The 14,827-nt window shown below is 34.3% G+C and overlaps 1 protein-coding gene and 1 long non-coding RNA gene across 4 annotated transcripts; one reads left to right on the forward strand and one right to left on the reverse strand.

Moving 5' to 3' along the window:
- Positions 1-1,762: 1,762 nt before the first annotated feature.
- LOC106337282 lies at positions 1,763-4,800 on the reverse strand. 3 transcript variants are annotated; one of them, XR_001268976.1, is made up of 3 exons: positions 4,110-4,800; positions 2,915-3,713; positions 1,763-2,839 (listed from the first exon to the last, which is right to left on the reverse strand). It is a non-coding gene; the product is annotated as an uncharacterized LOC106337282 (long non-coding RNA). The 3 variants fall into 3 exon arrangements; XR_001268977.1 differs by lacking the exon at positions 4,110-4,800 and having other exon boundaries at positions 2,915-2,970; positions 3,083-4,103; XR_001268975.1 differs by lacking the exon at positions 4,110-4,800 and having other exon boundaries at positions 2,915-4,103.
- Positions 4,801-11,783: 6,983 nt separating this feature from the next.
- On the forward strand, positions 11,784-13,318 carry LOC106340017 (E3 ubiquitin-protein ligase PUB22-like). The gene has a single exon (XM_013778883.1). It carries the CDS (start codon positions 11,882-11,884, stop codon positions 13,154-13,156), a length of 1,275 nt encoding a protein of 424 aa, XP_013634337.1. The 5' UTR covers positions 11,784-11,881; the 3' UTR covers positions 13,157-13,318.
- Positions 13,319-14,827: the final 1,509 nt, after the last annotated feature.

Below are 14,827 nucleotides of genomic sequence, written 5' to 3' on the forward strand. Positions count from 1 at the left end.
CGAAAAGGACGTGGTGGATCATAAAAAGACACAAGTTTCTCCGAGATCGAGCTTTAAGGTCAGTGAAGGAAGTAAGACTGATGATGTCACGGAGAAATAAAATTCAAAACCTCGATCAAATAATTCAAGATCGAATACATGAAACAAAGAAGAAGGCGAAAGAGACAGATCCAAAAATATTGTGAATTCCATAAAGCTAACGGAAATACCACTCAAGAGTGTTACGATTTCCGAACTTACCTATATTCCAAATATCATGTAGAAAATTTACCACAGCTTGCAAAATCCCCTCCAAGGGGTCACAATGACACAAACGCCCCCAAGAGTGACCGTGAAGCAAAAAACGCAGATACAACAGGAACACCGACCTCATAAAAACGAGTCAACATGATAATGGGAGGAAACCTTTTCTGCGATGACCCAGTATGGGAAATAAAAAGATATGATAGACGAGTTAAATTTGTAGGCACATGTGCACGAGAGATGATAGAAGGCAATGTAGTCACAGAACTTACTGAACATGAAAAAAAAGAACTTGGATTGGCCACACAACGATGCATTGGTCATAGAAATAATGCTCGCTGAATTTGGGGTAACAAGATCATTGAGCAACACCGACAGCTCGGTAAACATGATTTACAAAGACACACTTGACAAGATGGAGCTACCCAACCTCCAAATCAATCCGTTCAAACATCCGTTAACGGGTTTCAACGGGTCATCACAGCAGGTCGTTTGAACCGTAAGACTCTCGACCTATATCAGCAAATTCATGCTAGTTACAAATTTCCCGATCATCAAATACCTACAATATTATCCTTGGACACCTTGGATACATGCTATGAGAGTTGTCACATCGACATATCATCAGTGTATTAAAATTTCAACTGCTGAAGGATTAAAAACGATACACATAAGCCATAAGGTGACAAGACTATGCTACATAAACGAACTTCAATATAGACAAGCTAGCAACAACTAGAGCTCGACAAGAAGCGGAGCAATAAAACAGGAAAGTGCAAGATTCGAAGAAACAAATTAGAGCATCATTTTTCAGAAAATACGGTTCCTTGAGCCTCATACTTTGTAAAGATTTCAACCCATCTTGAGTACAACTACTAATAAAATAAAAATCATTTCTTAAAAACAAAACTTCAGTCATTATCCCTAGCTTTTTACGGGCTCCTTAGCTCTATATATTCATGAGCTCCTTAGCTCAGAGCTCCTATGATCAGTTTACCAAGCTCCCTAACTGTATCTATTGTCGAACTACTTAGTTCCTAGCTCCTTATCTCCCAAAACACACAAGCCCCTTGGTCCAAACATTATTAGCTCTTTACATCAGTGCCTTGGCCAGGCAGTAACCGATCGTTTAGTGCATCTCCCATATTAGCCTTGGTGAAACGACACCCTCTCCATAAGCAGCATCTTTAGAGTTCACTTATCGCACCTTGTGAGTTTAAGCACACGATTTTTAACAGAAAGTCAGGATCTCCCGCAAACACTGAGAAATACAAAAACTACCAAGCATCCTAATAACACTCAAGTGGGTACAAGTTAAACCAAATCCTCACATCTAAAAACTGATTCTGAAGATAAGTTAACCTGGTAATTAGCCAGGATTTCTTACACTCCATGTTGCTTATACATATTACAAAAGTATTGGAAAACACAAACGCAATATTCAGATGCACATATAGTCACAAATAACAGACAAAATAATATTAAGCACAAAAAGCAAGAAGGAAAATAAGAGTACGAGTAAGGAAAATAAAATTATTTAGATAAAGCCTTCTGAGGCACGTTCGTGGATTTAAACTCTCACTGGTTCAAAATATTCAACATAAAGAAAAACAAAAAAGGCCTATTCTTGAGCCCGATTGGTTGTGGCAGCGCCCGAAACATCCACAACGGAGTTACAGACGAGTTTCGAGTCAAACTGATCTATATCCAGAGGCTCCTCAGCGGTTGTTGCATCGGTCTTCTTCTGGTCAGCAGGAGGATCCTCAACTCGACCATCCTGGAATGGTCACAGTTTCTGACATGACGGTCTAATTCCTGACCTCTTAATCATCGATAGGATTTAGCTCAGGAATTGGCCCCAAAGGGAGGCTATTTCAGCTGGAGACATCAGAAACGGGTGAGACGCTTAGATCCTTTTATGGATCTAGTTGGACGATGTCTATCTCGTCGATCTTCACTTAGAAATTCTTGAGAGACTGCACCCATATCTCCTGATCTGCCACATGACCCACGAGTCCCCTTTGTGTCATCTTATCGATCAAACCTGACTGACTAGCCGCCTGAGACATCAACAAGGCATTCTCCTTTACGATCTTAGAATCGGCCAAAGCTCACATATCTGATCAAAATGCGACTGGTATTTCACCGCTGCAGCTTGACAAGCCTTTTTTTCTAAACCTTCTGGATCTTGATTCATTCAGCCTCTGGAACTCCTCCTTATGAGCTCTTTAACGAGCTTCTTACTTTCCCTCTGAGTGTCTGCTAGATCCTTTATGACATCGGTGTCAAAATTCTCAGCTGCAACCTTGGTCTGATAGAGCCCTCCTTACGACATTGATGCAAGCTCGGATACCATATTTAGAATCCTCGAGCTCTTTGACCCTCTCCTTTTTAGCTTTTGCCTCAGTCTCTAGTTGCTTGAGCTTACCCTTCAGAGCAACATTGTAGGTAGACAACTCCTGGTTTTCAACCCGCTCCGCCTTCAATGCATCCAGATAATGGAGGACGTATTTCTTGACTGCAGCCATCTTCCCCCTAGCAACATGAATCTTTTTTTTTCATATAGCGATTGGGTGTGCTTCACCCAACCCATATGCTGTCAGAAAATAAAAGTTATAACTAAAACATAAGAAACAATTACCTGACACGGTAAATTATAAAAAGCAATTACCTCGGCGTTGGATTGGTAAACACCCTCGTAGACGTCGTGATGGGAGATCATCTCCCCTGGAAAGTTAAGATCACAGCAAGCAAATATTGTTGTGAAGGCACATAAAACCCTTCATGCCATTAGGTAAATGAATGTTGCTCGAAAACTCAAAAGAAATGGCTTACGCACCTTTCTGAGCAGATCACGACAGAAGAACCCAAGAGCTCATTCCGTCATCCGTTCAAAGCCTCTTTGAGACAAAAAGATCTCGACCTCGGAGCCAGGAGCAGAACATTTCTCGGAGCCAATCTCCAAAAGCTGATGACGATCTCTATTAGAGGACGAAGGCACCCTCAAAGACCTTGGGAAATCCCTTGAAGATATAGGGTCTGAAACCGACCTCAGATCTTGTCTCTCGGAAGAACGATGAGAGGCCCATGTAGCAGATTCTCGCACTACAGACTCCGAGATAGAACATATGGACATATGGGAGGTGGAGAAAGCATCACAGTAGGTGTAAGAGGCATTTGAGTAGGCTCATCAGCCTTAGCGACTCAAAAAAACTCTATATGGTAGCCTCATGAGCTATGGTTCTAGCAGGAGAGTTAGGCTTGGTTGCCTTCGTAGAAATGGCCTTATCCCCAATATTTTGGGAACAGCCTCTCGATTCACCACCTCCGGAGCAGCCCAATGAGTAGTCGGGTCCAATGTAGCCTTCGCTTTCTCCTCCCTTTTCCTAGCGGCCTCAGCCGACATGGCAAGGTTGGGGAAGACAACACTGGGACACACCATGTCGAAAGAAGAGTATATACAGAGACAACTAGCACAAACACACCAAAAAATATGTAAGATCAGAGGCACAAAAAGAAACGCAAGAAAAGAGATAAAGCTCACCGAAAAGACGTTATAAAAGGAAATAAATTCACCAGATAAACTACAGAAAACATATGATAAGCAATCAAATCAAACAACCAAACACAATTGTCCTCATTTATCATCCACAGAAACCCTATATATCTGAATCTCATGATTACAAAACTCGACAGACACTCCAATAATCAAGTCAATATCATAAATAACTCAAACACAAAGAACAGAACACTTAAGAAACATAAGACGAAGAACATCATACTAATATCACAAAATATGATGAAAATTACTCTGCACAATAAATAAAAAAAAGTACAGAAAAAGAGAGAAAGAAAGAAGAGCAAACCTTAGAGTTTCTCCCAAATAGCAAAAGTGAGAGATTAGAAAGCAAGACGCGCATTTATATCCAAAAATTAGAAACCGCAAAAAGAAAAGATTGTCACGCCACGGGTGATTCAAACTTTCCAAAGAGGAAAAATCAAAGATCTTGATTTACATCAACCAAATCTCGTAATTAATTAACAAACCAAAATCTTGAATCGGGTTTTGAAATTTATAAACCAGCAGTCTCAAATATCCCACACCAGTCACAACCAATACCCAACCTATCTGACAACATGAGACATGTTGGGCTGCCAAGGGGCTATTGTTAGAGGCAAGTTTCAAAAATTTCTGGAAGAAGACAATTGGTCCACGAAGGAGGTAGCCCCATCCCAAGCTACACGGACAGCGCATGCTCTGCTGACATGGTAAAACCGAAACTAAAGGATATCAGAGCAATAAATGCTAACTTTGGTACTCGCTGGAAATCACGTCGCTGTTATGATCCACCCCCCATCACCTATAAAAGGATAACCAAGGAAAAGGAAAAGGGGATCTCAATCTTTTCATATCGAACCTATAGTCTAAATGCCTTTTACTCTCTTATTCTGTGATAGTCATTAGATCAATGTAGTTGTATCAACTTGTAATATCAATAATACATACATTTTCCACACAAAATCAATAGTGGACGACAGAGAAGAAAAGACTCACTGCGCCAAGATCGCTAATTAATACTAATCTAATAGAATAGAAATCTTAATATAGTAGAAAAAACTGTCGTTTCTGTATACTTTTCTCGGTTTCGTTGTTAATGCAGTTTTTAAATATCGATTGGGTCATCTAGATATCTCTTCAACACAAACATAGGTCGCCGAAATGATCTATATATTCATCAGTTACTTATGCAACACGTTAATATAAACTCTTACCTTAATTATGAGTGGATCTAGATCCATCAATATTTCCTAATAATATCTCAAACACTACAACGTAAATAGTTTCCTTCTGTTGAGTTTTTAAGCGTATTTTTTTCTTGTTCAAATTTTCAAATTATATATAAAATACTAATTTCTATGACTAATTCAAATCTAGAAATAAAGAAAAACTAGGCACATTAATAAAAGAGTGGCCATATTAAAAAAGAAGAAGATATGGCTTAAATCAGCAACAAACCAAAGTCTCATGGACACCCCCAAAAGCCAGGTAGCAAGAGGTAATCTTAGAAGTAAGAAAACTTAGTTACAACTTCCATTCCATTACTTCTTGGTGTTATTAACAACTTGTCTATTTATTTATTCTTATTCTGTTGAAAAGATTGATAACTGAAAATTCTTGGCTTATGTTTAGATTGAAAAGTTTATAGGATTTGTATTTTGGGGGTTGAAGTTTATTAATTAGTGACTTAGGAAACCCAAAGTGGTATCTAGCAAGTTGATTTCTCACCGTAACAATACATGCCACTCTTGGTACTATCTTTTATGGGAAACATGTTATATGCTTTCGCTTTCATGTGGGAAAAAAAAAGATCATGTACATCCCCTAAAGTAATTATGTTAAAGCCGTGGTGGCTAGAGAAACTTGAATTTGAGTCCGCGTTCATAAATTTTTCTGTTTAACTAAGTTTCAAAAAGTAGTATTTGCACTATGTAATAATATATACTAGATAAAAACATGCGCCCTATAAAGGATAACAAAATTCATAAAATATTTATGTTACAATTTTTTTTTTATAATATGTAACAAAGTTTATCATACCAATTATTTAGAGGGAAAGTTAGTCATAATAACTAGTGAAACCATAAAACAAGGTCATAATTAATTTACCAGGTCTGGTGCCAAAATGATGAACTCAAACAAAACATTTTATTTATATAATTTTAATCCAGCACTAAATATATTTTTAATTCTATTTTGAACTAATATAGATTATTGTTGTGACTACGTATTGATTATCCATACAAAAAAATCATGAAGACTTATAATTTTGGTACTATTGGGTCAGGTGAATTCTCCGCCATGCGCCCCGCAGTATATGATTTAACAGAAATCACACAAGGGTAGATTGATACAATCTAAACCTCTGGTAATATGCCCCCATAAGGCATCACTCAAATTTTAAATATGATATATCTATCACACTAATTTAGGAGCTACAATAAATTACGACAATATATTAAAAACCTTATATGACTAAATTTAAATATAAACTAGGCGTTTTCCTGCACCAGGTGCAGTAAAGAATTTTTTAAATCTAACTTATATTTAAAAAATAAATTTTATTAAATAATATAGATTTTACTATTTTCTTACTAATATTTAATATAGATTTGATATATATTAAATCATTTTGTATAAAACTAATAAAAATGATATAAAATTGTATAATTATCAAAAATTTAGCCTAAACAATATTTATAAAATTTGTAGGTATATAAAAAACTAATGAACTTATGATTAGATATTTAAATTTTTTAAAAATTGTAGAAATTTTTGAAAACTTTAGTAATACAAATTGTATAATTATGCACAAATAATAATATTTCGAAATTTGAAATATTATATATGAATATATTTATTTTATAGATGATGTATGAGCTATTACCATATTTAAAAAAAGTTTACCAAAAAGAAATACCAATATTAAATGTAATATATGAATTATTAACATATTCTAATAAGTTTGCCAAAAATATAAATCAACATTAAATGAAATTATCCATGTCATATTTTTTCAGAAACCATGTCAACAATTTCAGTAGCCATTGTGAAATTGATTGTAGAGAGGACATGTGGCAAAATCACTTCACAAATATAGCGAATGAGATATTTCAAAGAAGATATCTTGATACATGTTGTATCGTGAGTCATAACTTATGACAACATTTGTGTCATTAATGTTTCTTTCTATAAGGTGTACTTTTGTTGACATTTAAATTTAGATATGTTATTTTGTTTACTATGAATAAAATAAATAAATTGTGATAGCGTATATATTATTTTGTAGATATTATATATACACAAATATATATTTCTAAAATAATATATTTTTTTATTGTCTCCCTCGCATCGATATATTTACTCAATTTGTGAATTGATTTCTTTCTATAAGGTGTACTTTTGTTGACATTTAATTTAGATATGTTATTTTGTTTACTATGACTAAAATAAATAAATTGTGATAGCATATATATTATTTTGTAGATATTATATATACACAAATATATATTTCTAAAATAATATCTATGCTATTTTTTTTTATTGTCTCCCTAGCATCAGTATATTTACTCAATTTGTGAATGATTTTTTTACAAATAAAATTTCAAATGTATTGTAGTTTTCAAAATTAATAAAATTGAGTTACAAAATTTTCATATTATATAAGCTCATGTTTTTTTTTTTTACGTCGAAAGGCCATTCTATTACTCAAACTTGAGGTGGTTTGCGTAACCAAACCGGAATAGAACAACCAATAAAATGTAACTCCTTATGGAAAGATCAGGCAGCCTTAGCTAAAAAATCTGAAATCTGATTGCGCGCCGTGGAACATGAATGATGTTGAAGTCTGGAAAGCATATCTGTAACGTCTCTATCCTCTCCAATTCCGTTGCAAATCTTAGCCAAGCATGTAGGGTCCTTTATCATTGCAATCAGCTCCTTACAATATGTCCCGAAGCTCTGACATGTTGAATGTTGAAGCATATTCTCCATCGCCCATGGCAGTGCTCCTACTTCCAAATGCAAAGCTGATTCGCGTCGAGTGAAATTTCTTGTCCCCATAAGTTGAATGTTCCCAGCACTGTCCATCCATACCCAAACGCATCCTCTAAAGTGAGCAGAAGATGTCCAAGATCCATCTAACAAGCAAATATTACCCAAGCTTATGACTTGGGGTTTCTCAGGATTATTATCTTGTACCACTGGTTTTACCACTTCTTTGGCATCAAACCAGGCTTGACATTCACTTTCTGCATGTCGAACTAGCTCCAAATGATCTCTATCTATACCCCTGAAAAGTTTTTTTGTTCCTAGTCTTCCAAATATATCATATTATCCAGGGATAAGGATCCCTGTCTTGCTCTGGTTCGATAATGATGTTTTTCCTCCAGAATAGGTAGTCCATATTTGTGTAGACGCTTGATACCGGGAAAATATCTGGGCTTGTTGGAGTTGATGATAATGCCCAAACTTGGAGAGCTGGCGGACATTCGAAAATGGCATGGGTTACAGTCTCCTCTAGTTCTCCACATCTTGGATAGTAGTTGTCACACCTCATATTGCGTCTTGTTAAGTTCCTCGTTACTGCCACATGACCAGTTAACAATTGCCATATAAGATGGCATATCTGCGTAGGCGCCTTTAAGTTCCAAGCAAAAGCCTGGAGCTTAGTGATGCTTGGTTCCAAAACTTCCTTTTCTTCCGCTGTCTTTAATAAATTCTGAACCACCCAATATCCAGATTTGACCGTGTATTGGTCTGTAGCTCCAGCAGAATGTATCACGACGATGAGTTGAGCTTATGGTCAAACTCCTTATGAGTGGTATGTCCTCATGATTAACATAGTTCTCCAATAGACCAACATCCCAATTCTTCGATCTCTGATCAATGAGATAGTTGACTCTCATATTAGAATGCATAAGTGGCGCTAGGGGGCAGCTGGTCTCGCAGAGGTCGTTGGAATCCACGGGTCCTCCCACACCTTGACTTCATAACCTGAATGTATCTTCTGTCTGATTCCCAGTAATAGTAATTTCCTTGCAGCAGAAATGCTTGTCCACACATAGGATGAGCTGCTAGCAGTGTTTACTCTTAGTGGAGAACTCATTCTATAATATCTTCCCCTCAAAACTCGGACCACCAAAGAATCAGGAAATTGAACTAGTCTCTGTAGTTTTTTTGCCAATAGTGCCATATTGAACTCATGGATCATACGGAAACCAATCTTACCCTCATCTTTTGGTAAACAGACTTTTTCCAATTTCGCCTGGTGTATTCCTCTTTTTGGTGGATTTAAACTCCACCAGAATTGAACAATGACACTGGGTAGGTTTTCACATATCTCCAATGGGAGCAGAAAAGTAGACATAACTTATGTCGGAAGAGCTCTTGTTACACTAAACGTATTAGTTATAATAATATATGTTTGTCTCGGTTACATTACATAAAGTACATATTATTAAAATGGATTCACCTCATATAGTACAAAATTGTATGAGTTTTTAAATATTTAAGAAAAATTAAATAGTTTATTTAGTTTTATCTTTGTCGAAATACAAATAGACCATATAGTCCTATTTTGAACCATACGTTAAATAAGACAAGATCTACATAAAATATTAAATTGATGTTTTGTAAACTTTTTTGGTCAACGATGTCTTGTAAGTAGGCATTTTCAATCCGGATTTTGGTCCGGTTTTGGTTTGTATTTTTTTCCTGTTTCTCGGTATTTCGGTTCATAAAAATTAGCTACCATATTGGATTTATATCTAATTTGGTTTGATTCGGTTTATATACCATTAGGTTTCGGTTTATACGGTTTTATACCAAAAACCAGATAACTATATTTATCTTTGATAATAAATTAGTTTATATGATTAGAAATCAGATTTATTAAAACACAAATATATATTCTTCACTCAAGATTTTAAATATAATATTTCTGTTTTACTTACCTTTTAAAATAAAAATAAGAAAAACATTAATATCATACTATTATTATATAAATATATTTTAGCACAAATATTTACCAATAAAAATAAAATGTTTATTTAATTTGATGAAAATAAGAAAAAATAACCTTTTTAACTTAAAAAATAAAAAAATATTAAAATGATTTTTAGCTAGGAATATAATATTAATTAAAAAATTATGCATATATTATAAATTTTATTATAATATATATATATATATATACTAATATATTTTAATTAATCGGTTTATTCAGTTGGATCGATTTATATACCGAATCTTATTCATATACTGCAGGTTTTTCAAAATAACATTCATTCAGTACCTTTAAATTCAAAGCACTTTCTCTTTTTCGGTTCGATTTGGTTTTAATTGGTTAAAGAAGTATGGGTCTAAATGTATCATCAAAGTTGCAGCCTGAAACAAACTACAAATCCAACAACGGATCGTAATGGCACTTAGCTTTTGTCGGCACCAAAAGAAAACAATAATCAAATTGTTGTTAACAAAAACCCAATATCTCTAACTTTCGGTTACAACAGTAATATTATAGTTTTGAAATATGGCTGCGAAGTTTTATATGTACAATAAAAAGGAAAAAGGTTCAATAGGGGATGACCAAAAGAGATGCGAGGAATCAGCAACTAATGGCATCCATATTATTAAAACTCAATTACAAATTAAGTTTGTTTGGTAACATGTATAGCAATTTTTTTTAAAAATTTGTTTGATAACATAAATTATAATTTAAAAAAAAAAGTTTGTTTGAAAAGATGAGTTGCTGTTTAAAAAAAAGATTTGTTTGAAAACATGGATAACAGTAAATTAAAAAAAGTAATGGATTTATATTTTTAAGAAAATTTGGAAGTCCATTACATTATGAAAAACTATCTATTTGGTACCTAATCGAGTTCGGTTCGGGTTTCGGATTTCCGGGGTCAAAGATTTCAGCATCATTCTAATATTTCTAAATTTCAGTTCGCTTCAGATTTTTGCGGATTTGGTTCGAGTTCGGATAACTCATTTAAATTACTTTTAAAATTTTAAAACTCATTATATATTTATTTATATACTTTAAATTTCTCAAAAACTATAAACAAAATAATATATTAAATATAAATTTGAATAACATATGTCAGGATACCTAAACTTAACATACCATTTTAGTTCAAATATTTGGATAGAGAATCAATAACTATTTTAAGTATTTTTGGTGCTTTAAGTATACTTTTACTATTTTATATATTTACTATTGATTATTTGTATATATTTTCAACTATTTAAACCAGCTTAAAAGTATCATATATATTTTAGATTTTTTTATATATATTAAATCTAAAAATAATTAATACATATAAGTATATAAATCTATTTCGGATACATTCGGGTACCCGGAATACTACGGTTCAGATCGGATTCGGTTTCGGTTTTCCAAAAACCAAAATTTTGAATAATTCAGATATATAATCAATTTCGGTTTGAGTTTGGTACTATTTTTTCGGATCGAGATTGGTTTGGTTCTTCAGATTTGGGTATTTTGCCTAACCCTTATATTATTGACATGAAAAACAAATATAAACATATTTTTGAAAAATATATGCGCGCGGACCTTTGGTGTGAGTTAAAACTATTTGTGCTCAACACCGTCACGACTCACGACCAATCTCCCCCAATGACTTCGTAGCTATTTACACTTTTATCGCCTTAATCGCATCTCTTTTGACAAGTCATCACTCTTCACCTTTTCTTTTATACAAAAGCATTTATTATTTAGTTTTTTGTTGCACCACCCCAAAATTATTAAAAAGTCAAATCTATATACGTTCCTTGTTGTTCTCTGATAAGTCATAACGATAAATAATACTAATAGAGACAGCTATCAAAAAAGAGTTTACAAATATTTGTATTTTCCGTGTTTTGACTTTGTAATAATTCTGAATAGTTCTCCTATCCTTCATATTTAAACCCAACCCTCCTTGTCTCTTCTTTCTAAACCAATTCTCATCTCTTAAATCTCAACTACTGCATTTTAAAGCAAAAGTTTCATTTCTTGAGATTCGATTTATTTCATCAAGCTTTACTATTTTTCATATTTTCTGGCTAGTCAAAATGGATCAAGAAATAGAGATTCCTTCTTTCTTTCTATGTCCGATCTCTCTAGATATCATGAAGGATCCGGTGATAGTTTCAACCGGAATAACCTACGACAGAAATAGCATCGAGAAATGGCTCTTCACTGGTAAGGAAAACTCATGTCCGGTCACCAAACAAGTCATAACCGAGACCGATCTCACACCAAACCACACTCTTCGTCGTCTGATCCAATCTTGGTGTAGTCTCAACGCATCCCACGGCATCGAGACAATCCCAACCCCAAAACCTCCAATCTCTAAATCCGAGATCGAAAGACTCATCAAAGATTCTTCATCTTCACATAAAAACCAAGTTAAATGCCTCAAAAGACTTCGTCAAATAGCATCGGAGAATAATACGAACAAGAGATGCTTAGAAGCCGCAGAAGTTCCAGAGTTCTTGGCAAATATCATCAGCAACTTAGTAGGTACTTCATCGAGTCTCAATGATATGTCAAACATGTTGGAGAATAGGTTTGATTCTTCAAGAAGCTTAATGGATGAAGCTTTAAGTTTACTCTATCATCTCAACGCATCAGAGACAGCCCGCAAGAGTCTTTTAAACAACAAGAAGGGAACAAATCTTGTGAAAACGTTGACTAAGATTATGCAACGTGGGATCTACGAGTCAAGAGCCTATGCAACTTTGCTTCTCAAGAAGATTCTCGAAGTTGCGGATCCAATGCAAATCATATTGTTGGAACGTGAGCTTTTCACTGAGGTGGTTCAGATCTTGCATGACCAGATCTCTCACAAGGCAACGAAGTCAGCAATGCAGATCTTGATGATTACATGTCCATGGGGAAGGAATAGACATAAAGCTGTGGAAGCTGGAGCGGCCTCCATGATAATCGAGCTTCTTCTGGATGAAAGTTTCTCATCAGAGAGAAGGAATGTAGAGATGGCGATGGTGGTTCTTGATGTGTTATGTCAGTGTGCAGAAGGAAGAGCTGAGTTCTTGAATCATGGTGCGGCTATTGCGGTCGTGTCTAAGAAGATATTGAGGGTCTCTCAGATAACTAGCGAAAGGGCGGTTAGGGTTTTGCTTTCTGTTGGGAGGTTTTGTGCGACGCCATGTTTGTTACAAGAGATGTTGCAACTGGGAGTTGTAGCGAAGCTGTGTCTGGTGCTTCAAGCGAGTTGCGGAAACAAGACTAAAGAAAAGGCAAAGGAGTTACTTAAGCTTCACGCTAGGGTTTGGAGGGAATCACCTTGTGTCCCAAGAAATTTATATGCTTCGTATCCTGCTTGAACAGCATATTTATTAATTCTCATCCGATACATACAATTCTATGACAGTTATTCTTCGGATAAGTTCATTAAGAAAAGAAGAAAATTGGAGTGGTTTTATTTAGCTCAAATTCAGTTTTTCTTCTGCTTTTGTTATATTCCCTCCGTTTCAAATTAAATGTCGTTTTAGAGCAAAATTTTCGTTTCAAAATTTGTGTCGTTTTATGATTTCAATGCAAAATTTATTGACTTTTTATTTTAATCTATTTTTCTATTGGTTGAAATCAGGTTAGGTGTATTGGTAATGATGTTTTTATTTAGTAAATAAATAAACTTAAATATTTTATTAATTTGTGTGTCGAAGTCTAGAACGACAAGTAAAATGAAACGGAGAGAAAGTATCTTTCAAAAGTTCATCATCATGTAGATAACAATTGGAAATTTTCATGAAATTATGAGATACTGCAAAGAAATAAATGGAATCACAAGTTACATGGCTATTGTTTCCCACTTGCTTGTTCATTACTGTTAAACTGTTTATTTGTATGCTTCTATATTGTTCATTTCCCTAGACCGTCCCTATCAATTTATAATTTTTATCGGGTGGATAAACTAGAAGATTACATCATAGTTTTTTTTTTTTTGAAAAAGGGCATAAGATTACATCATAGTTAATTTAGAGATATGGATGCATCATGCTATCATGTGTAACGTGTCTGACCATTTATGTCCGTGGAAGTAACATTGCGAACGTTTATGTCCGTATGTCCAACATCTTTAAGTCTCTAACCCCACTGTTGATTATTTTGTATGGTTTCATTACATATCGACTTCGAAGACATGTATCATGCTTTCATCTGACGACTAATTTCGATTCAATTTTATAAGCTTTGTTATCTGATTTTGTATCTTTAATTTGTTTTCACTTGTCGTGATATACCGAAGTCAATATATTTTCAGGTCATTCATTTCAAAAAAAAATATTTATTCATTTCAAAATTATTTAACTAAGCATGGTAAAATTAATTTCAAAAACTCAACATAATATATATGTACAATTTAACGATCTGTTGACATATTAATATCGGTAGATGAAAGGCAAAGAGATCTGAAAATGTAAATACAAAAACTTATAAAGATATATCTTGATAAAAAACTTAGCATTCGAATTAAATATTGTATTTTGGAGATCAATATATATAATATATATATATGAATCCTAAGCACGTAAACGCAATTTTATATAACAAGAATCTCTGTAACTACATACCTCGGTTCTAGCAATCAGGGAACATGGTCTTGGTGGGAACATGAGTACAGTGTCGTTTTATGTGAGAAATACATTTATTTTTGGTGCTACTAGTTCAATATATATAAATAAATAAAAAGCATAGGTATTTTAATTTGGACCAAACATGGAGGATGCGAGGTTCAACTTGCAACGTAAGATCAAACTAATATATCTCATCGACAATGTAGCCGGTACTAAAGTGCGAGTTTACGTCTTGTCCTGAAAAATTACCACAAGCTACCACTTAGCTTATTCGTAAGGTCTGATCCTTTTGACAGAAAGACTCCCTAATATCTATTTCACTAGGATTACATTCAAAGTTTAGAATTCCAACATTTTTTTTGTCTTCGTAGTGTCATCCACCCATGGTACAGAGTGTATTCAGAATATAAATGTAGTTAT

Source organism: Brassica oleracea, chromosome C4, assembly GCF_000695525.1.
Source record: "Brassica oleracea var. oleracea cultivar TO1000 chromosome C4, BOL, whole genome shotgun sequence".
In the NCBI taxonomy this organism is placed as follows: domain Eukaryota; kingdom Viridiplantae; phylum Streptophyta; class Magnoliopsida; order Brassicales; family Brassicaceae; genus Brassica; species Brassica oleracea.

Coding starts and splice junctions, on each gene's coding strand:
- LOC106340017 (XM_013778883.1), top strand. CDS start 11,882: ATGGATCAAGAAATAGAGATTCCTTCTTTCTTTCTATGTCCGATCTCT.